The sequence below is a fragment of the Mercenaria mercenaria genome, chromosome 5 (assembly GCF_021730395.1).
Source record: "Mercenaria mercenaria strain notata chromosome 5, MADL_Memer_1, whole genome shotgun sequence".
Taxonomy (NCBI): domain Eukaryota; kingdom Metazoa; phylum Mollusca; class Bivalvia; order Venerida; family Veneridae; genus Mercenaria; species Mercenaria mercenaria.
Window position 1 is genome coordinate 72,749,097 of NC_069365.1, and position 25,016 is coordinate 72,774,112.

Genomic DNA, 25,016 nt, shown 5'->3' on the forward strand with positions numbered 1-25,016 from the left:
TACGTTTATCCAAGTAAAGTTGCATGTCGTACAAGAATTCAGAAAAAGTTCCGAAATAGAATTTGCCTGGATATAACTACATTGGGGTAAGTTAGTTCTGGTCAACAACTTTTCAGACTGGCAAATTTCCAAGATAAATAGTATATAGCAAATGTATTTGGAGACCTAGCTTGGGATAGTGTTTGGGGCGCTAGATTTAATGTCAAGATCAATATTGCTAAAAACATTTTTTTAATATGTCATCTCAATGAATTTATATTAGAGTGAAACCTTGCCTACAGGTAGCTTCAAGAAAAACAAAGACTCGAATTGTGTTAGCAGCCAGAAGGTTCAGTCGAAATGTGCTGTACTTGAAAGACTCCAGTGTGTGCAGCGATCTTAGGCGCTGGTCCAGAGTACATTTCACATTTAGGAATTTTGAAGATTTGTGGCTAAAATCTCGATCGGAACTTTACTTTGTTTTAGCAGTGTTGATGGCATTAGGGTAAATGCTGCCAATGTCAAAATATAATACTAAAAATAGATGAAAAATAATTCAGTAATTAGATCGTCGGGCAAAACAATGGTTGAAGTACGCGAATTGTCGCCAAACTCTGTAGAAAACAAGCTTCTGTAGAAGCTAGTGGGACCGCCTAAGTCAATGTCAAGGTCGCCAATATTTAGAATAGAACAGGACAGAAATTTGTTCAATCAAGAAGGTTATTCAATTAAGTTGACTTAAATACAGTATGATATAATCATGGTGTGATATTAACACTGAAATAGTAATAGGGGATGAAAATCCCCGAGACGGTAACGTCCGTATATAGTTATTCGTCTTTGTTGTCTGCATATACTGAGACAATTTTTTCGATGTTTTCCGGTTCCGGTTTATATACACACCGCAGATTGGTTGTCTGCATGAACATCCGAGCACCCCGAATCAGTCATAGAAACTCGTTAACCGTGCTAACATGATTATTTTACTTCTTTTTCGTAATGAAAACTGTACATGCAACTAAAAAACACTTTTAAAACAGTCAGTAAGTGTAAAGGCCGTCAAGTTTCTGCGTAGAGTGCAAACAAACAAAAAAAATCCTAAAAGCTAGTGCGAGAACGCTGAATGACGTCACCGTCACGGCTTCCGTAAATTTTGCAAAGTATGATATTCGCTGTTAGAGGTATGATGACACTAAATGTAAACTACAGTTTAGAGCAAAGTTTCACTTTCTTGAGCGTTGAATATTTCTTTCTAAGCGGATATAAAAAGATAAATCCCCAATGCTAGGTGGTGCCTTAATTCATATTATTTAAAACAGAAAAAAATATCAGTGCAATAATTCGCTTTAAGACTGAAATATCACCACGAAGCTTAATACTAGGGTAGAAAGGCTTAGCCTGTAGTTGGGGCCGATCGAGGTATTTAATAGAAATAGACGAAAAACAGTATTCGACCAGCAACTTGAGCTTGGAGAGACATAATTATTATCCACCAAACATGGTATATAACATGCTTATATAAAGACCCAATTTGTGACTTTATTTGCGACGCTGTTGTTTATTGAAATTGATTAGTTTCGAATTTTATGTTTTGAGAAATCCCCCGGATTTTTACCAAAATACAGAGTACACTTTTACATTTACATTTACATCTCCGTGTCCGTTGTAAAGGTCTATTAGCATAATAACGAACCGCTGACTTGCTTTCACAAAAAGAGAACTTTGTCAAATTAAGGCAGCTGAGTATAGCTAATTTATTTCATTGAACCCGAGGTTATGGGCTTGTTCCGATTTCCGGGCCTGTTCCTGAGAGAATTTTGTCATTAATTCCAACCACGTTTGAAGATGCTGAAAGGTTTTACCATGTAATATATGCTCCCGGCATGTTAAGATGGACTACATTGTGTATAAAAACTGCACGAAACCAAGGTCTCTCCGTTATAACATTAACTGTTTAATTTTTCCGGGCTTGAACTACAGATTTAGCGGTTTATCAATTTGTAGGTTCTTTATTGTACCCAGATCTATCCGAGCTAGTACCCTAGACTTTTTCAAGACTGGTACCTGGAACCTTTTAGGGCTGTTATCAAACATTTATCCGGGCTGGGTACTCGAGATATTTCTAGGCTAGGCTATCCGTACTCATGCAGAGTTTATGATATTGTCAATAATTCATGACCTATCAGCTATTATTTGTAGATCAAGGCTGTGATTTTGAAAATTAATCTTTTTTATATTGATTGGTTATCAGACCTCCATCTCATACATTTCAGAGGAGGAGGACCAGCACCTCTCGTTGGACAGAGAATTCTCTTGACAGTGCGCCGACAAACCATACAACTTCTTTCACAGGTAACATGGGACAGTCGTTTCCCAAGTTAGGAACTTCAAAAACAAATTTTGAAGCACAAATATGTTGACTTTACTGCCTATCACTTTTACTCATGATCAAGACCTTTCTTTTAAACTGATGCCAGGGGTAATCCAACATGATTTCCGTGAAACTTTATTTCCCAGCCAAAACACAATTTATATGATCTATGTTTTAGCAAGTCCAGCCAATGAACTAAATGTGCTTAGTATTTTGTATTTCATCATACTTTGTTTACTAGCTGAAGTAAAAGTCCTTCTAAAACCTCTATATCTCTTGTTTTAATTTTGTCTTAAAGCTACGCAAACTCCCGAACCTTCCAACAGAACTACTTGATGACAATACTTTTTTATTTGTTATAAAGATCTGGTAGTTAAGACCTTGTTTGACCTAAGTTCTAATAAAATGTATTAGAGGTACGAGTAACAGGAAACGTTTACCTGTCGGGTTCCGTATGGTCAATCGAGCAACATCTTCTTTGATAGAATTGTATAGATCACGTAGTTTACTTCCTTCTAAAACAGATAGCTCTTTACAAAGTGTTGGAAGCGCAACCTCTAAATCTTTTCCGTGAGCTAAGGTTTTACAAGTCTCCTCCGTCTTTAATATGTGTTCTTGTTGTGTCTTAATCTTCGTTTCTAAATCTTGTACTCGTGTTTCAAGGTCATCTCTAGCTTTCTTTAAATCGTCATTTTGTCTGGAAATATCCCTGACTTTGTCTTCCAATGCGCTAATGTTACGATCTTTCTCTTTTATATTATTTTTCATCTCCGCTACATATTTTTCTAGGAGTTTCTTGTTTTCCTCTAGATGACAAATCAGATCTCCCTGTCAACAAAAGATGTATTGTTATTAAATTAAACTTAGAAAAAGATCTAATAGAAAAGAATGCAGCCTCTCCCCGAAACGAAATTCTAAAGCAGTGTATGAGTGGATGTGTATATGATTTGCATTTACACAAAATATTGCATCAAACACTGTATTCCTAATTCTTATTTCTGTAACATTCATATTTTTGTAACATTTCATCTCACGTAAGCATCCCGCTTTAAATTTAAAATATTTCAATTAAAGTGTTTTATTGTTGTTCTGTTTTGATTGGAATTCAATATATTTGTAATTCTAATAAACCGGATACATGTACATAAACAATATGAGTTTTGTGGGGGAAACTATTACATATACCTCTTATTTATCCGAGCCTTTACGCAAGCACTGGCAAAAACTCAATGAGCATGTCCTGGCATGTTCTATTATATTAATATTTTCCTACATTCTTGCAAGTTATAATCACTGACGATTCGATATATTTTACATATTTTATGAACAAATTTAATCCTCTGGAAAAAAATATATCTTTAACAAATCTGTAGTCACATTTTATATTGTCATTTAAATATGTTAAGCAATTGTTTTGACATATATACAACTAACACTGGCAGGCAGACATTTTTTAACTGTTAGAAACAATATATTTCGCCAAACAACTGAAATATATGTATGGCTTCACTAGAAGAGAAACAAGTTGAATATAATATAAAAAAATGAAATACTTTATCCTGTGGGATGACTTGTCGTTTTGCTCCACATTTATCACTTGAACGACTGTGGTCATCTTCAACGTGGCCAGTTTCTTTGCGAGTTTTCACAAAATACTCAATCTTTTCGTCTACAGCAAACATGAAGTTATCTTTTGCGGTTGTAGAATCCATACCACTTATATTCTGCTTGATATTTTTGACAAGCTTATTCCCTTCATTAAGACAAATGTAAACAAGGCAATTTTTGTCTTCACATGCAGAGTTTACTTGCTGATTCAAGAGTTTACTCTTATTACTATAACTGTTTAATTTGTCCAATGATTCATTTATGTAAGCCTTGTTTGAATCAAATTTAGCCTCCATTTGTTTCAGAGCATTTTGGTCAAGAACATCAAAAAGTGCATTGATTTTTTGTCGATTTTGTCTGATACTCTCCATGACTTTGTTTTTTGATTCTAAATTTGCCTTGGATTTCAACTGAAACTTCTTTGTACATTCTGATATTTTGTCTAGAATACCTTTGGTTTCGGCCTGGAGCTGCGCTAGTCCTTGGGCGTTACATATCCCCTCTGCTGCAGTTTGTATATATTCTTTTTGCCTGCATAAACTGCAAAAGAAATTTTATCGATTTTCGAAGAACATAATTTCTAAAATATTTTGCCGCTGATTTGCTTATTCAAATGGAAGTACGAAATAAAGCAGATTTCCAAAATGTTAATAGTCACAAGATCAACTTCCGAAAGTCTTGGAATGTTAAAGAAAACTGTTCCAGAAGTACATTTGTCCACAACTGACATATGCTTTAATTTGATACTCTTTTCTGTATCTAAAATTAGTTCCAAATACTTGGAGAAAAGTCGTCCACCAGCAATGATAGGTGATAAAATCTTTACTGAAAGATTCAAGTAAATGATATGTTCTGTTCTAGTTAAAAAAATTGAACAGACAAAATAAAGACAAATTCTGGATTTCATTTAGTTAATTGAAAATATATTCTTTGCGTCCATAAATTAAAATTTGAACTTGAAATAACAGAAAAACAACTTTGAAACTGGGTTATTGCAACTAGCAATGCAAAATGTTAACTGAAAATGAGTAAATGCTTGATTTAATAGTACCATAAACGTAAATTTATGCTGTTTTTTATCCACCTCAGTACGCGTGAAAGCAAACTAATGTGTCTGAATGAAAATACTATTGAGTCTTATGTAACATGACAAAATCAAGCAAAGTATGATGCTTTTGTAATGCGTTTTGTGCTACTTTCTAAACAGGCGATTGTAAGCACATTTTTGACGGACGAAGATTGATGTTTACAATAAGAACTGAGTTTGCATGTACCTGTGTTTCAACTGAATACACACTGCACAGCACAGAACGTCGTGTCCTTTGCAGAAGAACGTAAACATTTGGTCGTGAGTTTCACATTTGTACTGCAATTGTCCCCAGACATCGATTTCATCATCTTTCAGTATAACATGTTTTGCAAGGGCAGGGATTGCAGCATGGAAATTCTGAGAACAATGCATACACAAAAACGCCCCACACTCTATGCAAAACCGATCAGCCGGTACTCTTTTGTCGTTGCACGGAGTACAAAGCTTATCAATTTTAAGGCAACTTCCTGACGGTTTACTAGGTTCGTCGTTTCTTTTTGCCATTGGAATGCAGTTAAATCTGAAAATGACAGAACGTAAGTGTCGCTCTCACTTTTATAGATGCTTTTTACCTGCCTGAAGAAACCATTTTTTGTTATCGTATTGAATTAAAAAATGTTCCGTCTGAAATGAAAATATATACATAATTTTCTTGTTTTGTATTGTCTCATATTAACCTAAATTTATTTCATTAATGGGTATTTTAGAATACATCTAGAGCCTCTCTAAATAATTGTACGTTCAGTTGCAGTTGTGGTAGTTTGTTTAACCTATTTACTTCAATGTTATAATAGTGTTATCTCAAACATTTGCTATAAACAGGTTATAAACAGGACTAGTGTGTCTTAAGACCAATTCCTCTCCTAGTTTGCCACTATCGCATAAAGGCACACCAGCAAATGTAAACAAAAACTCTTAATATTTCTCAATAACGTGATTCTAATTCCAAAATATATTTTCTCTGGAAAATCAACATTTACTACTAGTCTCCATGGCAACGTCGTGTTAGATCAATCGGCCAAATTTGATCTCTTTTTCCAATTTTGCATTACCTAAAACATTACTTTTAACTTTTTCATTTTCCAAGCTACTTCTTTATAAAACAGGTTATTATTTATGTCCAATATCCAATATTGCCAAGACTTAAAAGTGTCTTATTGTCATTAAAATGTTTGACAGTCATATTGTTTTGGTCACTACCTGAAAATGAGTGTTAAGGTAGAACGCGACACTTTGCGAACTTTCGAGTAGCGTCTTGAAATTTTGCATGTGTAAAGTTGACCATATTTCAGACAAGATGCAGTTTATTTTATACCAATACAGCCAACGAGTTTTTGTACACGAGACGCCAAAGTTGACCACCAAAGCCCGTTTTTGAAACTGACGTTGCCGCGTATCCTTGGCAACTTTTACGGGTACTGCAACGGCACCAGCCAATAAATTTTCTTAAATTATACATTATTCGACGGGAATTAGTATTTCCTTTATGGTGAAAAATCATTGTTTTACACCGACAAATATTTGAAAAATGGAAAGAAAATCGCCGTTTTTGACTAAAAATTGACGTTCAGTTTCGCAGCATTTTTCGGCTTTAAATCAGCATATTACAAAATACCTGAATTAAATTTTTGATTTTTTTCAATAAACGGTGTTAAAAATATATACCAAGTCCAACAGACAAATAAAACTGGGGGATCACCGACTTAGATTTTTCGGTGCATGTGATTTTATTTCCCCCGCCCCCCATGCGTAAATTTTGTACCATAATTCGACGTCTGCAGATACGTTCGAGACATCATAATTTAGTCATTTTGAAAATCGCTTTTAATATATTTTCTATATAATAATGATTTTTTAAAATCTTTTTCTTATTCAAAGTACCAAATTAACAAGTTTTCCGTTGTAATACACTGCTAAAATGAAGAATTCATACATATGCAATTGTGTAGATAGTTCGGAGATTTCACATTTGAAACAAGTTAAAGCATAATTATTGTAAAATATCATAGATCAGTGTTAAACAGCAGTTTCATATAGTTTTAAGTTTGCCCTCCACGAGAGTAAAGTTTTTCTTGATATTATCCGGCTTTTCCTCCATAAGCACACACGCACGCACGCCCGCACATCCCAATGTCATATATGCTGGTCGTAAATGCACTATGTTGGTTTTCCCATGGCACGACTCAATAAGAGGTGTCGCTTTGAATACTATCCTAAAGTTACATTAACGCATAAGCGTAGCTTTATAAAATTCTGATGAGTGAACTGCTAAATTGTTTGAAAATTGTTACATTCTGAATGTTGAAATCTCAGACGCTTATTAAAATAAAAATAAATAAAATATAAAATCTTACACATATACATACACTGGTACAAATCCTATTATCTCGTAAATACGAAACCAAGACCAGCAAGTTTGAGCCGTCGGTCCTATGTACAATGTTACGATTCTTGAGTCGCTTATATAGATTATTACAACATAGAATTATACATGTTTAACCGCTGATGAGTTACAGCGAGTTTCCATCACAACCACTGTTTTCTGTGTTTCTTTCTTTTACCCCATCCGCTTAGCTCAGTTCTATGAATCGCTTTTCCGATCCCTGGGTAGGGCGTGACAATTTGGTAGAAGGTATTTGTCCGAAATCATTCGTCCTCCACCTCCGATTTTATGTGGTGAAGTTGAAAGTTACTTGTTGAGGAACACTGGTTAGGTTAACCGCCTGTCGTAACAGAAAACAGCGCTAAACCTAAACCAAACAGTTTTCTTTCTTTTTTATTTTATGGAATATTTATCATTTTTAGCAGAGTATGAACACGTACTTGTTATGTCTGATAGGTCTCTAATATTAGGAAAAATATTTTATATGGAATATGTTTCTACTATGTGTCTATAAATACAAGGATAACCTTTCTTTAAACACCTCTCTGGAGAGCTAAAACCTCTTTGTAAAGGATGGTGTTTCTATCTAGCGTTGTTAATAAATTAATCTTTTCAGAGCAACAGCCTCCGCACAATGAATATAAATTCTGTTTCCCCGTGGCTGCACTTTATTTGAAATCGGGGTGTCTAACTACTCTCAAAACAATCGAAATATTTTCAAAGCGTAAAATTTATAATATAGTTAAATAAATTTGTGATGTTTATTCCAACGATATTAGGGCTTTTATTTTTTCTTATTATTTTGGTAAATGTTTGCAATGTCGTGTGTGTCAATTATGAATAATCATGAACTTAAGAGGAAATTCAAAAAATCCTTGCAAAGTTGTAAAGGACTCTGTTGACTAAATTCTTCTTAAAATAGGTTAAAAATTGATCACAAGACATACGAGAACCTGTTTAATTACGTATTTCTATCTGGGGTAGGGGTAGAGTAATATAATTCAGCGTAATAATTTCGCCCACGGTAACCGAGTTTTAAAGGCTATTTTGATTTAAAAGTAGAGTTTATCTTAAAATGAAGATTTACAGAAACAAGTACTCATTGCGATTAAATAAAGTTTTCATCATCATATTACTTTTTAGTCAAATTATATTGTTTGGGTTTTACATTAGACAAGATTAAAGTAAATTTTTTATTCAAAACTCAACGTCATGTTTGTCGCTCTGACGTAACTTTAACGTAAATATCGGGTCTAAGGTTAAGTGATCACCACAAATATATACTATTTTAAATGCAGATATTTGTTGACTGAACAGAACGATTTACGAAAACAGTCCGACGAACGAGAAATCACGGTTCATCAAAAATGGACGTCTAAGGTTTGCGGAGAAAAAAGTTACAGAAATATCAAAAATGTAAAATACGCATTATATGAGGAATATGTTGGATTTTAAATTAAACAAAATGTCGGAACGGAACTCAATAACTTCTGAATTTAGACGCATTCCTCCTTACGTATAGCAAATTGTGTCCACTTTACGCATTTAAAGATACCAAACGCTTCGGATTTTTTTTGCACCAGTGGCACGTTATATAATATATTGAAATGTACTAAGATTTCACTTTTTAATACGTTTTCATCATTGTTTATATATAAACGTGTTGCCATGGAACAAAATGTTTGTTTTTGTTTTGTATAAAGTTCTTTAAGAACCAGTAAAACACTAAATGGTGCAGCTGATAAGCGTCAAATCATGATGTCTCAAACGTATCTGCAGAGGTCGAATTATGGTACAAAATTTACGCATGGGGGTGGGGGAAATAAAATCACATGTACCGAAAAAATTAAGTCGGTGACCCCCCAGTTTTATTTCACATTTGGATTCGGTATACATTTTAAACACCGTTTATTGAAAAAATTCAAAAATTTAATTCAGGGATTTTGTAATATGCTGATTTAAAGCCGAAAAATGCTGCGAAACTGAACGTCAATTTTTAGTCAAAAACGGCTATTTTCTTTCCATTTTTCAAACATTTGTCGGTGTAAAACAATGATTTTTACATCACCATAAAGAAAATACTAATTCCCGTCGAATAATGTATAATTTAAGAAAATTTATTGGCTGGTGCCGTTGCAGTACCCGTAACAGTTGCCAAGGATACGCGGCAACGTCAGTTTCAAAAACGGGCTTTGGTGGTCAACTTTGGCGTCTCGTGTACAAAAACTCGTTGGCTGTATTGGTATAAAATAAACTGCATCTTGTCTGAAATATGGTCAACTTTACACATGCAAAATTTCAAGACGCTACTCGAAAGTTCGCAAAGTGTCGCGTTCTACCTTAAATGGAGATCAGCGATAACATTTAGCATTTCTAACCACACTTTTAAGTTATTCATTCTGATAAATATGACCGTATTAGACATTTGCAAATTAAGACGAAGTGGAGTGTGAACACTTAGGACGATCGAATTTTCAAGGAGGGCATCTCAATATGATTTGACTATATTATGTGCGGTAGGAAAACATGCGTATATAATGGTGAAAAGGTCTGGTTTAATATACCACCACCATGAGCTAGGTATATATAGATTTCGCTTTATCTGTTCGTCCTTCTGTCTGTCCGTTAGAGAACATTTTTGTTACGCACAACGCCAACAGAATTAAACGGTCGTTGTTAAATTAAGGAGTGTTATTCAACATAAACCTACCGGCTACTTTGTTTAAACGAGGTCTATAATTAACTTATAGACCGGTTACAAGACCTGTTCTTCTTGTATTGCTAACAATACTACAGAGGCATGAAAAAAATTGTACTTAACCATTGATCAGGTAAATAAGACTATTGGCTGGTTCACAAAAGTCCACAGACACTTGGGGTTGGGACGGACCTCCACACACTCCATTCTCCTACGCCCCTGGTTAAGTTTAGCCAATATATTTTAGCATTTTACCATGTATTGAGCATAGGTGACGATCATAAAACGCATTTTGTAACATTTCAGCGTGTTTTTAAAAAATGCATTTTTCACATCAATTCTCTCAATACTAGAAGATATGCAACTTCTCACGAACACTAGGGAAACAATAGCCAGTTAAACGTTTAAATGAACCCCTACCAATGAATCACTGGTATCAATCGTCAGATCTGTTACCATTCTGTTAAATGACACCGGTCCCGACAACTGTCGTTTGTATTCCGACGAGAAATCAATAAATAATATAAATCAATCTATCTAAATTCTATGGAACACTTCCTTGCGAATAGATCCCTGCTTTGAACTGCGCATCTCATTGCCGGGTACCAAAATCACACCCTGGTACCGGCGCTCCCAAGTACAGATGGCACTCACACATACAGCGCTCGATAAGCGATTTTAGAGGAGCGGTGGTGTAAGTATTTCTTATTGTATCTCCGGTAATTCAAAACTTTTCTTAAAATGAAAGATATCTGCGCCCTGATGAATAATTGGTGACTATGTTCTGTGAGAGTCACAACATTTCATCTTGAAATAAACAAAATACGGCGAGTTAAACGTGAACGTTTGACTCAAAAATGTCAAATGTCAAAACAACACGTAAAATACTCGGTAAATACTTCAAATGTATTCATTTTTGATACAGTATCGTATAGCCATGTCTTCCTACAATAACCAGTTCAAATTCCAAGACTTAATTTGTTATATTTAAAGAAAGACTCGTGTTTAAAGATGGTATGGGGTTTCAAAACGGCACTCACGTCGCACAGGTGTTAATTTTTTTGGCGCTCAACAAGTACAGCTGGAGAAAAGTCTTCAGATGTTGTTTACTCTCAGTGTGGTGCCTGTATGATCATAAATCTTTATATCGTTAAAAAACTGACTGTAGAAGTCGACCTTTCTATGTTAAAACTTACGGCGACAATATTTTAACATTATTTTTTATTAAAAAGCTTCTTGAAAACTGATTAATGCTAAAATTTGATATGTCCTAGGATTTCGTTGAAAAATGAAAAACGTGCTTCAAAACATTCATATGACTCAGTGGGATCAGTGGACGGTAAGGTTTGCAAGAAGATATGTGTGTGCTTGCGTGCGTTTGTGCGTGCGTATGCGTTTGGTTAAACGCCGTTACTAAACAGTATTTCAGGTCAATCTCAACGTTTTTGAATACCAGTATAATGCAGTGAGCATCCGTATGATATATATATAGAGCCAGGTCGATACTTTTTTCGTTGGGGTGTGGAATAAATGTTTAATTATAGTTAATTAGAGTTAGTAAAACTCATTTATAACGGACTGACACGTTTTCTATTCTTTTCTTTAATTTTAACAACTTACCATACGCTTACATTGAATGTATAATAAATGTTGAACGAAAATATTTTACTTGTTTCATTAGATTTAAGATTCAGTAAACACTCATAACAGAAAAATAGAAGGTTTTTACGGTGGATGATTTATACAATTTCATCAATTCGCCACGCGACCCCGTCGAGCGAAAACACGAGAATTAAAAAAAGTTAAACGCGGAGTGGTTAGCGAGCAAAAATTAGATAACATGTGGCGACGCAGAGCGAAAACACGATTATGGGGGGGTGGGGGAAGGGGGTGCTGGCGTTGAGTGAGATTCAAGATGTAAAGCGGCTGGGTGCCCGGGTGCCCACCAATGTTATGCCTTTCAAACCTCAACTTCTTGCTCGGAGTCCGCTGATCAGCCAGTTTTCGCTCGACTCCCCCCCGACGATTTACATATTAAATCTTAATTTTTTGTCTGCAATTCTCCATACAGAAAATACTAGGAATAAGAAAGGGCGAGAGCGTGGATTGAAAACATGATAATTAGTGGGGCGCTGAGCGAAAAGTCGATATTTACGTTATAAATCGGCGCCTAAAATTAGCGGAAAGACGGAATGGCATATATCAGCAACCAAAGAATTTTATTAAAATGTCTGTTCGGTACAAAAGACGCTCATATTTTAATATCTTATTAATTCAAGGAATTTATCAATTAATGAGTTCTTGTTTGGCTCTCTCAGGAATAGATGTGAGTCATTCCGATTTAATAGCAGACATGAGACGTAATGACTAGTTCCATTAACTACTGTTTAATCCAACATCAAACTGTTCTTGGTGGTGTAATCTCTACCACACATAACTAACCAGTCCGATTCATCTCTTTTCCGTTGTAGTTGCCTTAGAGCTGACGATTTCTCCACATTTCTGAAGACCTTTCTCTAGCTGTCAAAAAAATGCACACCTGTGCGATGTGAGTGCCGTTTTGAAACCACTTACCTTCTTTAAACACGAGTCATTCTTTAAATATAACAAATTAAGTCTTGGAATTTGAACTGGTTATTGTAGGAAGATATGACTATACGAAGCTGTATCAAAAATGAATACATCTGGAATATTTACTGAGTATTTTACGTGATTTTTTTTACATTTGACATTTTTGAGTCAAACGTTCACGTTTAACTCGCCGTATTTTGTTTATTTCAAGATGAAATGTTGTGACACTCACGGAACATAGTCATCAATTAAGCACCAGGGCTCAGATATCTTTCATTTTACAAAAAGTTTTGAATTACCGGAGATACAATAAGAAATACTTACACCACCGCTCCTCCAAAATTGCTTATCGAGCGCTGTATGTGTGAGTGCCACCTGTACTTGGGAGCGCCGGTACCAGGGGGTGAAAATTGATACCGCTTCGACTGCATTATAACCGGATTATCGCTTCAACACGTGTTACACGAGGTTTGTTTACATAAAGAAGTGATGATCTGGTTTAACATAGCCGTAAGAGTAACAATTTTGGTTCCCGGTTTATGACATGCACTACACAAAGCAAGGGTCCAGCGCAAGCAAGTGTTCCCATTGTTCGTGAGAAGTTGCATGTCTTCTAGTATTGAGAGCATTGATGGTAAAAATGCATTTTTTAAAAACACGCTGAAATGTTACAAAATGCGTTTTATGATCGTCATCTATGCTCAATACATGGTAAAATGCTAAAATATATTGGCTAAACTTAACCAGGGGCGTAAGAGAATGGGGTGTGTGGAGGTCCGAACCCCAAGTGTCTGTGATTTATCTCAACGATTTAAAACTAAGTATAACTAAAATCTTGATTTGGTAATCTTTAAAAATGTTATCTAAGGTCTTCTGAAAGATGATACATGTAATTTAGTTACCTAATATGCCATTGAAAAAAATGCAATCACAAGTAATATACAAGTTATAAAGAAAGAACATAATTATCTCAATGTAAATTGGTTTTCAACAGGTGTCACACTTGTGCATTACTCTATGGATTTAATTTGGTGTGGGGCCTCCGTGGCCGAGTGCTTAAGGTCGCTGACTTCAAATCACTTGCCCATCATCAATGTGGGTTCGAGCCTCATTCGGGGCGTTGAATTCTTTATGTGAGGAAGCCATCCAGCTTGCTTACGGAAGGTCGGTGATTCTACCCAGGTGCCCGCTCGTGATGAACTAATACACGGAGAGGCACCTGGGGTCTTTCTCCACCATCAAAGCTGGAAAGTCGCCATAAGACCTAAAAGTGTGTCGGTGCGACGTTAAACCCAACAAAATAAAATAAATAAATAATTTGGTGTATTTATTTGATATTGATATTGTATCCTTTTTCTAGAACCTTGGCAACTGTACGAGAATAATATCTCTATGAAAATTGAAAATAACGTAATATTCATTATGCGAAAACTAAGTCGATTTTCTCAACCAACCTTTCATCAATGTTTGACATTGTATTATAATTGCATTATAGAAATTTGTCTTTTTAAACCATCAGAAGGCACAAGACCGCAGTTACAAGACCACAGTTATTGGCAATACGTAAGTGATTACGCGGAAAATAGTTCCTCTGTTTGATGGTGAATATTGGTGAATTTTTGAGTGAAAGACCTGCAATAAATGGCATAATTTAATAGAGGAGATATGAAATAGTAGGTGCATGTTCAATCTGACAGAATGAGAATGTCAGAATATGCATAACATGACATTTTGAAAGGGCCTGTTTTGCCTGTTTGCGGTCATCTAGAGGGTATTCTTCATACGCATGTGATTTGGTTCAAAATGGTGGAAAAAGAGCCGGTCCACCCCATGTTTACATAGGCTGGAATGTTTTCTCTTGAATAGTTCTGTTGAGTTCAGGTATTTTTATGGAGGGTGGGGGTTGGAATGCATGCAAAATTGCAATAGTGTCCAGTGCCTATATAGAACATATAGTAAAAATAACTGTGGTCTTAGGCCAGAATAGACGGCGTATGATTTTAATGTTTACATGTTCAGGATTATAACAAAATAAGCAACTAAATAGTGGGATAATGAAATAAGCTGCAAAATGCATATTTTATAAAATTAAAAAGAAAACTGGTGACCTTACTTCAATGCTTGTTAAATCAACTAATTACATTTGTATATAAATCAGTTAGCTGTCCGTAATACGGTCAATGCCCGACTATTCGAATTCTTGAAAAAGCAGGAATATTATCCTAAATGTTAAAATAGTTTTAGAGTTTTAATTCAGTATCTGCAGAAGTTTTGGAGATAATACAGTGCATGCAAACCCTTAACCAGAAATTTTAAGTTCAAAATGGGGCAACAGTTTACAAAATACATGTCAGAGTTATGTGACTTGATGTTATGACCTGGTTTTGTATTGCCGAGGAAAAGTGTAAAGTTTAAATACAATATTTGCATTAGTTTTTTGAGATAGTTACTTGCATGCAAACTTTAACCAGGATATCCAAAGGGGGCATAATTTGCCCAAAATACATGTCAGAGTTATAGGACGTGATCTTGTGTGGTTGGTTATTGACGTAGAAAAAGAAGGTAGTAAGTTTTCAAAGCTATATTCGTTTAAATAAAAGGTATATGTACTTATACGCAAAACTTTAACTAGGATTAGGGGGTATAATTTGGCCAAAATGCATGTCAGAGATATGGGACTTGGTGCTATCACCTAGTTTTATAACCCCGAAGACACATGTGAAGTTTCAATTCACTATCTGCATTAGTTTTGGAGATAGTAACTTGCATGCAAAACTTTAACCAAAATACATATCAGAGTTATGGGACTTGACCCAGTGAGGTTGGTAATTGACATAGAAAAAGGAAAAGCTATATGCATTTAAATGATAGCTATACGTACTTGCATGCAAAACTTTAAGGTGTGACACAGATGCCAGGGTGAGTAAAATAGCTCGGACTAATTGAAATTATCAAGCTAAAATGTTTATAGGGACTTCACAACATAATAGCCCGGCATTGTAAATCCTAAAATATGGCCGAACCTTGCAAACTTTAGTAGAGACTTAAGATAATACATTTCTTAAAGAACAATACCAGATGATAATTTCTGGATATGGAACACTCGAATCAGTCAACCATGAAAGCATGGGCAGCTGTTTTATGACGTCATCATTAGGACATTTGAATTCGTAAAAATAATTTGATCATGTTCAGCAACGTATAAAACTTTATTGCCCTTTTCTAAATTTCTAATAATCTGGTGACAAAACAATTGGGCTATGTAGAGCTTCTCAAAGTTACATTATTTTAAAAAATGTTAAAGAAAGGTTACTTTGTGAATAATTTGTATGATAAGGGATAAATTATATAAAACGACGTATCACAAATCGTAAACTTCACATTCTGTTTTCAAACAAAGACAAAATTTCAATAAAATAGTGTCATAAAAAAGAGGAAGCATGTGTTTATAATTAGATTATATCGATTTAGAATTCTTCCGACTATAAATGCCTTTTCGGGTCATTTCAAACTTGTCCAATCATACGGGAGAAATGCCTAATTTTTTCCACATTCTAAATGTTGTATATTTCTTTCTTTTGGATACGAACCAAAGCTCGTATTTACGTAATAATCAATACATAGTTACATACGTAGATCTTAATTCGAATAAAATACTACCTATACTTTTGCAGCGCTATGTTAGTTGATATAACATAATGAAGAACAATGTAGAGTGGTTAATTCCACGACTATTTCGCAGATAAAATATTAAGAAAAGCAGACCCATTCTAATTGTTAAAAAAATCAAGAAAAGGAAGATAAAACTGTAAAGAAAAATATTCCCTTAAAGAATACTTGTAGGGATATTTCAGAAATATTTTATTTGAATCGCGATGTCACATACAGCTGTAAACTGTATGACAACATGCACTTACCAAATCTTCTAGCGTAATACTTAGACTTTTTCAATTATCTTTCGAATTACTACAGTTTTTACTCATATAGAAAAAGTATATTGTTAATAAAATGTCAAAATTACAGCTAATTGAAATATTCAATCTTATACACTTTTATTCACATCAATGCCTCAATCCATTTAGAAGCGGCCACAACATAACGAATCAATAAAAAAACTTACATTTATTTAAATATCTAACTCGCCTTTTATTGTACATGTATTTAGAACTGCATTTTAAAAAGTGGCATGGGAGATAATGTGTTGACATGAACTAATGCAAGTTGACCCCGATAAGGTAAATATTCAGAAAGGTGTGGGGAGGATAACTCATCCAAATATACTTTTTGACTTATAAATAAATCTAAACCTTTGCGTATATTTGAAACGATATCCTTACTGAATTTCAGTTTTTGGGGTGTTTTTACCTGCTAGAGATACATTATTTTATTATGTAAATTCGAGTTGTAGATACTTACTTTTCTCAAAGCTATGCTCTTAACATTGCACTTCTTTTTAGATTGTCAAAACAATGGTGTTATTGCACGTTTTATGATTTGTTTTTGTATTAAAATTCTAAAATGTATTACTGTTGTATATTTTGTGACTTTAAAAACTTACGGGTTAGGTCGTATAATAAAAAAAAAATATATGTTTGCTTAAATTTGTTTTATGGCATATTGTTTAGAAGTCTGCCAACATTAGGTAACGTTTAAGCAAAATATAATTGTTGTGTAAAAGGCTTTGTTAGATGTATTAGTATCTCGATGCCATAGAACATACCCTCATAATCGCAGAACATTGCGGTATTACCAAAACATCTTGTTCCTAAATTAAATTGTTCAATTACAGCTCTAAATTGAAGATGTAATGTTGTATTTGATAGCAGAAATAATTGAAATGTTCAATGTTTTGGCGTTTGGTATGGCGACTTTTATCTAACCTATTTATACCAAACTGTATTTCCACAGTTAGATGATATACTATGCTAGTCTGTCGTACGACTGTGGACAAAATATGTATAAATGTACAATTTACATAGATTTCAAAGTCAGCAAAGTGCATTGATATTTGGAGAGGCTACCACATTAGTATATGTTAAAATTGCTTCTGCATTGTAAAAATCTGCCATCAACATATTTACATAAATAAATGGTTTTTGTGAAAGTTTTCTTGTTAATTGTCCAGTTAATATTCGTACCCAAATTGGAGAATAAAGGTTAGACTTTTCGTCCTCTATACGGAATGAATGAGTGTAAATCATAACTGACTAACTGACAAAAATCAAGATACCTAGTTAACGTAAGTAAATATGTGGATTGCAGTAGTGGGCTATGGTGGCATATTTCTGCCAACCACATATCCACTAATTTATCTCGATTTTGTTTTCGTAAAAATTGTCACTTATTCAGTTATTATCTGACAAGTGGCAAAACAACGTGTTATCCACATAGGTATCTTAACAGGAAAAAGCTGCCTGTTGGTGCCCATTACTGCCATCCACATATTCACTTACGTTAACTACAAATGTACAGTAAACCTCACTTATAAGGAACAGCTTGGGACCTCTAAAAATGTTCCTTATAACCGAGGTTCCTTATATCCGTATAGCGAACTAGTTCCTTGTAACCAAGGTTTGTATAACGAACACAATTTGTATAGCGAACACTATTTGACTGACGTTTGAAAAGGGCTATGTGTTCACACTCTGGGCCGAACATAAATCTTTATGTGAGAAAAATGCGAGTCTAGTACCGGTCCTTTTCTGGAGAGATGGGAAGGTAAACTGCCTGCATGTATGTGACTGAAATAGTGTCGAAACACGGCATTAAACCTAAACTAAGCCAAATGTACGTCGGTAAGAATGACCGTAATTTGTGTTGTTGTTTTTTTTGGTTATTTCCATCTTCCTTTTAGAGACTAAAAGATATGTTGCAGTTACGCCCATTACCTTGCTCGATTGCATGTTATGTGAATAGGCATCAATACTAATATAAAATAAATGTTCAACAACGGCGCCATACATACAGATTAAAGTGTAAATTATACCTATAGTTTTGCTATTGTCTACTTTAGCACCTGCTATAATTTTTCAATCGGAAATATGGTAAACTGGACTGCTTGCCATTGTAAATCACGCGTAATTAGCATATTTATTTAGGATATTTCCATGGACGATCGTGACGACATTAGACTAACAATGACCAATATTATAATCCCAAGTCTACTATCGTGTAGTATTTGGTAAATGTTAATGTTGATATTATATATTTTATTTTTATGGTATCCTTGAATCATAGAATGAAATCATTTGTGTTTTTTCAAGTGCATGAAAGCGCGTGAAAGTGCCGACATTATTCTGACGTCATCAGCGATTCTCCTGTTTATTTCCGATTTTCAATAATTTTTATTCTTTATGTCTGTTCGCTATAACCGAGGGGTTTTCCATTGATTTTCGTACTTTGGGACTGGAAAAAGTGTTCCTTATAACCGAGTGTTCCTTATAACCGAGTTCCCTATAACCGAGGATTTTCACATTGAATAAAGAAGGAATTAGATCGGGGAATTGAAAACTGTTCATTATAACCAAGTGTTCCTTATATCCTTATATCCGAGTTCCTTATAAGTGAGGTTTACTGTAGTTATCTTGATTTTTTGTCACTTAGTCAGTTATGATTGGCAATATCCCGTAATGTACGGAATGAACAAAAACAATAAAGGGGGGTAAAAATACGTTGAATTAGAAACCTTTCTGAATGTCATAATTCAATATCTATGAGTTTAAAACACTCTTAGGGGTGGTGGTCACGGATCGAGGTGGATATAACATATTCATTCCGTAGAGGGGACTATTCCCGGGTAATGTAAATCGTTCCCTATCATTACGGAATGAATGAAATTACATACACTCATTCATTCCGTATACCGTTAATCGCAATTTAGGTACGAATATTAACTGGATATCAAGAAAACCTTCACAATAACCACTTATTTATGTGAATATGTGGATGGCAGAAGTGGGCACTTACAGGCAGTTTTGTCCTGTTAACATAATTATCTGGATAACACGAATTTTGCCACTTGCCAGATAATAACTGGATATGTGACTTTTTAGAGAAAACTGTCTACATAAATAAGTGTATATGTGGTTGGCAGAAAATATGCCACCATAGTGGGCACTAACAGGCAGTTTTGTCCTGTTAAGATACTTAAGTGGCTTACAAGCAGTTTTGTCACTTGCCAGATAATAACTGAATGAGTGACATTTTTACGAAAAATTTCGAGATAAATAAGTGGATATGTGGTTCTCAGAAATATGCCAACATAGCATTTGTAACTTTTGTCTAGATCATCTTGAAGAACAACTTTTTACACACATATTTAACATATACGGACATGATTTAAGGTATGAGATCCGTAATAGAGTATCTCTTTTTTGAAGAGTATTCAATTCCTACAATAAACTTACTTTGACTGACATTTTTCAGGGGGCATAGGTTCAAGCCCCACTGGGACCAATTTATTTTCCTTATTTTCCTTTTCTCCTAGTAAGTTTTTAATTTCAAGGTAGGTTTTACTTCTGCCCCAAGATCCAAATTTAAAACAGTTCCTCAGGATTCGAAGGCTTAATTTTTCAATGTTGGAGTTAGAATTCTGTCTCATTAAATCCGTTTACTTGACGCACTCTAGAAAAATAATGATATTAACAGTTTTATTTTGTGTTTTATTATTGTTTACCAATTCTTTAGTGTTTCTTTTGTTAAAATTAATGGAATAATGAATTCTTTGCAAACGTTTTGGACAGTGGTCATCACTTTGCAATTTGTCTCTACTTCAGCTTGAGGAAATACCATAAATCATACAAAATTTATATAAAAAAAAAAAAACAAGAAAAAAACGGCGAGGTAACAGTTGTTTAAAATTTGCAACACAATGCAAAACACAGTCAGCTTTAAGAATATACCTAACAAATATTTTTTAAACATTACTATTAGTGGTCCAATACCTTAACAAACTACGTATGATTATTCACTTTTGGAAATGGAATCTGAATGACTGTTTTATTATATGGTCACATATTTTTGAAATGTCATTCGTTGTAAAATAGCTTAAACCAAGATATTTGATTCACAATGTAATACAGCAGCACATGATTACCGCTTTTAGATGTTTTAGTTATGAAAGGTCACACTCATGTCAAAACTGATATTTTCACATACTAACAGATTTTAAGCAATATCAGTTTCCTCTCATGTCATCCTAAACACATGAAAACTAATATAAGATACCGTATGACAAAAAATGTTTTTACAATACACCAGATGAACAAAGGAGACAATCACATATGAAAAAGGTTACCCAAAATTTTATTTTATGTTTTCCTGTGAATTATAGAGTTTTCTCAGTGTAATAAAAGTGATAATCCACAGTTTTGAAACAGTAGATTATCATTTTTATTTTCACTGTTTTTGCCCTTGTTCCGGTCCTCCGTCGCAACTAAAGGCAAATTGTATATCGGGCGTTATGAATACCGGGGACCATAATGACGATGACGTCGTTAAAATGACGTCATTTGTGTTATGCTTTCTGTTGATCTTTCCCGCGATTTTCGACATTTTTATAAATAACGCAACAAAAATAAAGTTTTACACATGAAATAAAAGGAAAAGTTGTTTGTTTCAGTGAAATATCAATTTTATTTCACTCGTGAGCACCAAAAAAATGTCATTTTCACTCGTGGCTACGCCACTCGTGAAAATATCAGTTTTTGATGCTCACTTGTGAAATAAAATTGAAATTTCACTGAAACAAACAAATATCCTCTATATATTTTATATTTTGACAAATATTTGATGTCTTTTGAACATAACATATTCGGAACGTTAGTGTTCAAGATTTCACTTCAACAGCTAAAAACATTAAAATGTAAATACAATATCCAGGTCTAAATTACTAAGGACACTTCCAAATCAATTAGAAAAAATCATACCTTGCATTTCCACATTAAATCCTCAAAATTCAGAAATTTTCATTTATATAAAGGGTAAATTACAAATAATAGAAAGTAACCCTGAATGTCTACACTGAAAAATAACAAAATCACTAAATGTAAAAGATAAGCACCGAATTGGGAGAAAGAACTATAAACAATGCATTGTCTTGTTTCTCATCATAATGCGATTGTCATAATGCAACAATGTGTAATTGTAAAGCTATTAATGCAACAATGTGTAATTGTAAAATTATTGAGAATGCAATAACTGGTTGACTGGCAATCGTTAAAAACGAACTTGATATTTATAAGAAGTCTATGATTACCTTTGTAAATTGACAATCCACCACACTTAATGTTCAAGTAAAGTACTTTGATACCTCCTCCCAATGATTTCTTTATTTTTTGGATTTATGGTTTAACGCCTTATTAACCAATTGTTTACACTAAGTAGGCGGCTTTCAAGAGAAGTTATCTGGAACAACAAATTCTGTTTTATATCACACCTAATTTTACTATCCATGTTCAGTTTTGTAGAAAATATCAAACTTCTATCAAGTTTATTTTCACTAACTTTGTGTTAGTCGTGTGGCTATCATACCTAAATAGGCAGATCAAGCGACGAACATCGTTTTGGAACATGTATTTTGTAATTTTGACAGTTCAAACTCATTTTGCATTTTGTTAAATGTACATGTCATGTAAAAATTTCAACACCCAGACTATAAGTAGAAATATATGTAAGACACACAATTCAAGCCTGGATCTTGGGCAGAAAACGGGGGAGGTGGGGCGTGCCCCTCCCCCTCCCACTCCAGTCTGTTGAAAAGTGACCTATACTTATCAAAGTTGCACACAACTATTTTGGCAAAGGAATAATATTTTCATTTCTAACTAAAGAAAACGCAAATTCTATACGGTATATGCCCATAGTACGGTACAGAATGTGAGTGTGTATACCAACTGTAGGCCACCAAACCATACGTTTTAAAAGTTTTACGTCAATGACCTCGATTTCATGCTAACTTTTTGCGCAATATGAATTTCCGGGAGACATTTTTTTAAAATTGTAAACAAAGAATAAAAAGCTGATTTCTGACCAAGGTACGCCAAATATATAGGTTGAAGTTAACCTGGTTTTGGCATACAGACACTAAATAGAAAAATGGCGCGAAAAAAAATGGTAGTCGCATAATGGCGGATACAAATAGTCCTCTGTTTTTTTGCTCTGTAGAGCTATTTTCCTTATTTTCTTTGCAATTTTTTTGCTAAAATCACATGACAGATCTATGCTTGACACGTAGGTAGCATTTTCATAATGAAATAACAACATTACAAAATTTTTCATGGAAACGTAGATCATACACCACCAGTATAACTCGGGGTCTCATTTTTTAGCTGATTTTGCAGTTTGTGTGTTTGACTGAAATTAATTTTCTTGCATCAAACATGACCCAGACTTTTCTTTTAATTTTTAGTTAGTACTGACAATATTCTTTAAGAAAATGTAGGTTACAGAAATTTAAAATGGGTCCTGATGTGTGCTGCGGTCATTGGAATTAGGTCAATTTTATATAGAATAAAGAACAACAACTATTTAGTGTGTTATAACCTTTTAACAATATTCATGGAAGGTAACATGTCCCGCGGAATAAATTTGACGTGTTTGGACGTCCAGCGAGTTATTCTTCGCGCGTAATAATTGAATTAAGTGTAACGCTGTTCTGTTATCATTTCTATTCTGACACGTCTTTTATATAAAAGAGGATAAAACGTTGTAGCACCCTTACTCGACGCCTGTATTGCGCAAGATGATATGTCGACGTGATGTCAGTATTGCCGTGTTTGAATGAAAAATGTGTTGTTTTTTTTTCATAGTAGAATATTGATTAAACTTGAACAAGTAAAGATTTTTAAAATACTCAAAATTTAGACCCCAAAATGCTCCAGAAGCCACCATTTCATACCTATATTTCAAAAATTTCCCGGACCCCCGTTAACAGGAAACGGGGTACCCCTCCCGTACCTACCTCCCATCCGGTGCTATGCGCCGAGCCGATGACGCATTCGCTCTTAGCTGGTTCAACCCTAGTCAAATATTTCTGGAGCCTGGCCTGCAATAATCATAAGCAAAAATATTCAATTTGATATCCTCTACATAATAGACCTTGGACAGTAGAAATAGTTATGAAGGGCAAATATTTTCCAGAAAATTTTAGCTATTTCTTCAAAACAATTCAGTATATGGTAAGAGACCATCAATTGTTTTCCCATTGACTTCCATTATAACATTTTGGCGTGTATGGCCTTCATGAATCGAAACATGTACATGTACATGTATAATCTAATCACATTTTGTTCAGGAACTATCTTAGTTCCACCTAAATAACGGACGAAAATTATATGAATAGTGAAACTTTATTTTAATATTTTTGCGTGAATGTTATGACCCTCTGTTTAAATCGTTGGCATGGCGGGAGAAAACCATTTCATGAAACGTATTTCAATATACATCAGATGTTAAAATGTATAATGGAATACTCTAAACACACTTAAAAGATTCATTTTCGAAAAACAAATCACTTCTTGAGTTTATTTACATTACTGACAAATCAGAACGGATTTAACATTACCTTATTTCCATTTCAAATTGCAAGGATGATATAATTCATTTCGAAAATATGAGAATGTAGTGCCATGTAAGAACATTTTCACCACAAGTTGACTGGAACTGTGTTGATGTAAATTGTGCTGTTAAGAGCTTTTCTCCTGATTAGGACGTTTACGTATTTTGATATATGTGTGTATTCCAACTACATTTCGATGCATAGACACTTTATATGAATATTGTCGTACATGCAAATGGTCTAAATATGCATGATGCTTACACAGGCAAACATTTGAGTAAATAATAAAAAAAAACTCCCTTTAAAGGATAATGCCTGTATTTCTTAAAAGTGGTTGAACTATCACATTAGTGATGGCGCTATACAGCAGTGGTGGCGCTGTGGCGTATGGTTTGCCCTCAACTGTTTAAATGCGGCTACAAATTAACACCACCATATTGCTTTAGATCTGAACCAAAGGAACATATTTTCTTTCCCATATAACCCATTGCCTATCAAAGAAAGTAAAACAAAAACGATTAAACAGTACATAGCATTTGTTCCTTCAAGAAATGTGTCTAACCTGCCGATCGTCATCTGCACTGAATCATTTTATTGCATTCACAAACGGCATACATGCAGCTTTATCAAAGGTAATTTTCCAGTCTGCGACTTAACTCAGAAGTGACAGAAAGTCTTTTTTCCGCATTTTTCTCTGTGTGTGTGTATGTGTGTGTGTGTGTGTGTGTGTGTGTGTGTGCGTGCGTGCGTGCGTATGTA

General features: G+C 34.4%; 1 protein-coding gene across 2 annotated transcripts in view; it reads right to left on the minus strand.

Moving 5' to 3' along the window:
- The window catches only part of LOC123559132 (uncharacterized), a 30,131-nt gene extending 8,349 nt beyond the window's left edge, over positions 1-21,782 (minus strand). The window contains exons 1-5 of one of the 2 annotated variants that reach the window (XM_053543931.1): positions 21,628-21,782; positions 5,233-5,568; positions 4,410-4,498; positions 3,904-4,103; positions 2,791-3,178 (exon numbers count right to left, since the gene is read on the minus strand). In XM_053543931.1, the coding sequence (XP_053399906.1) occupies positions 2,791-3,178; positions 3,904-4,103; positions 4,410-4,498; positions 5,233-5,552 (997 nt within the window). In that variant the 5' untranslated portion in view covers positions 5,553-5,568; positions 21,628-21,782. Of the gene's footprint in view, positions 1-2,790; positions 3,179-3,903; positions 4,499-5,232; positions 5,569-21,627 lie in introns of both variants that reach the window. The other variant, XM_053543930.1, reaches the window with a different exon arrangement.
- Positions 21,783-25,016: the final 3,234 nt, after the last annotated feature.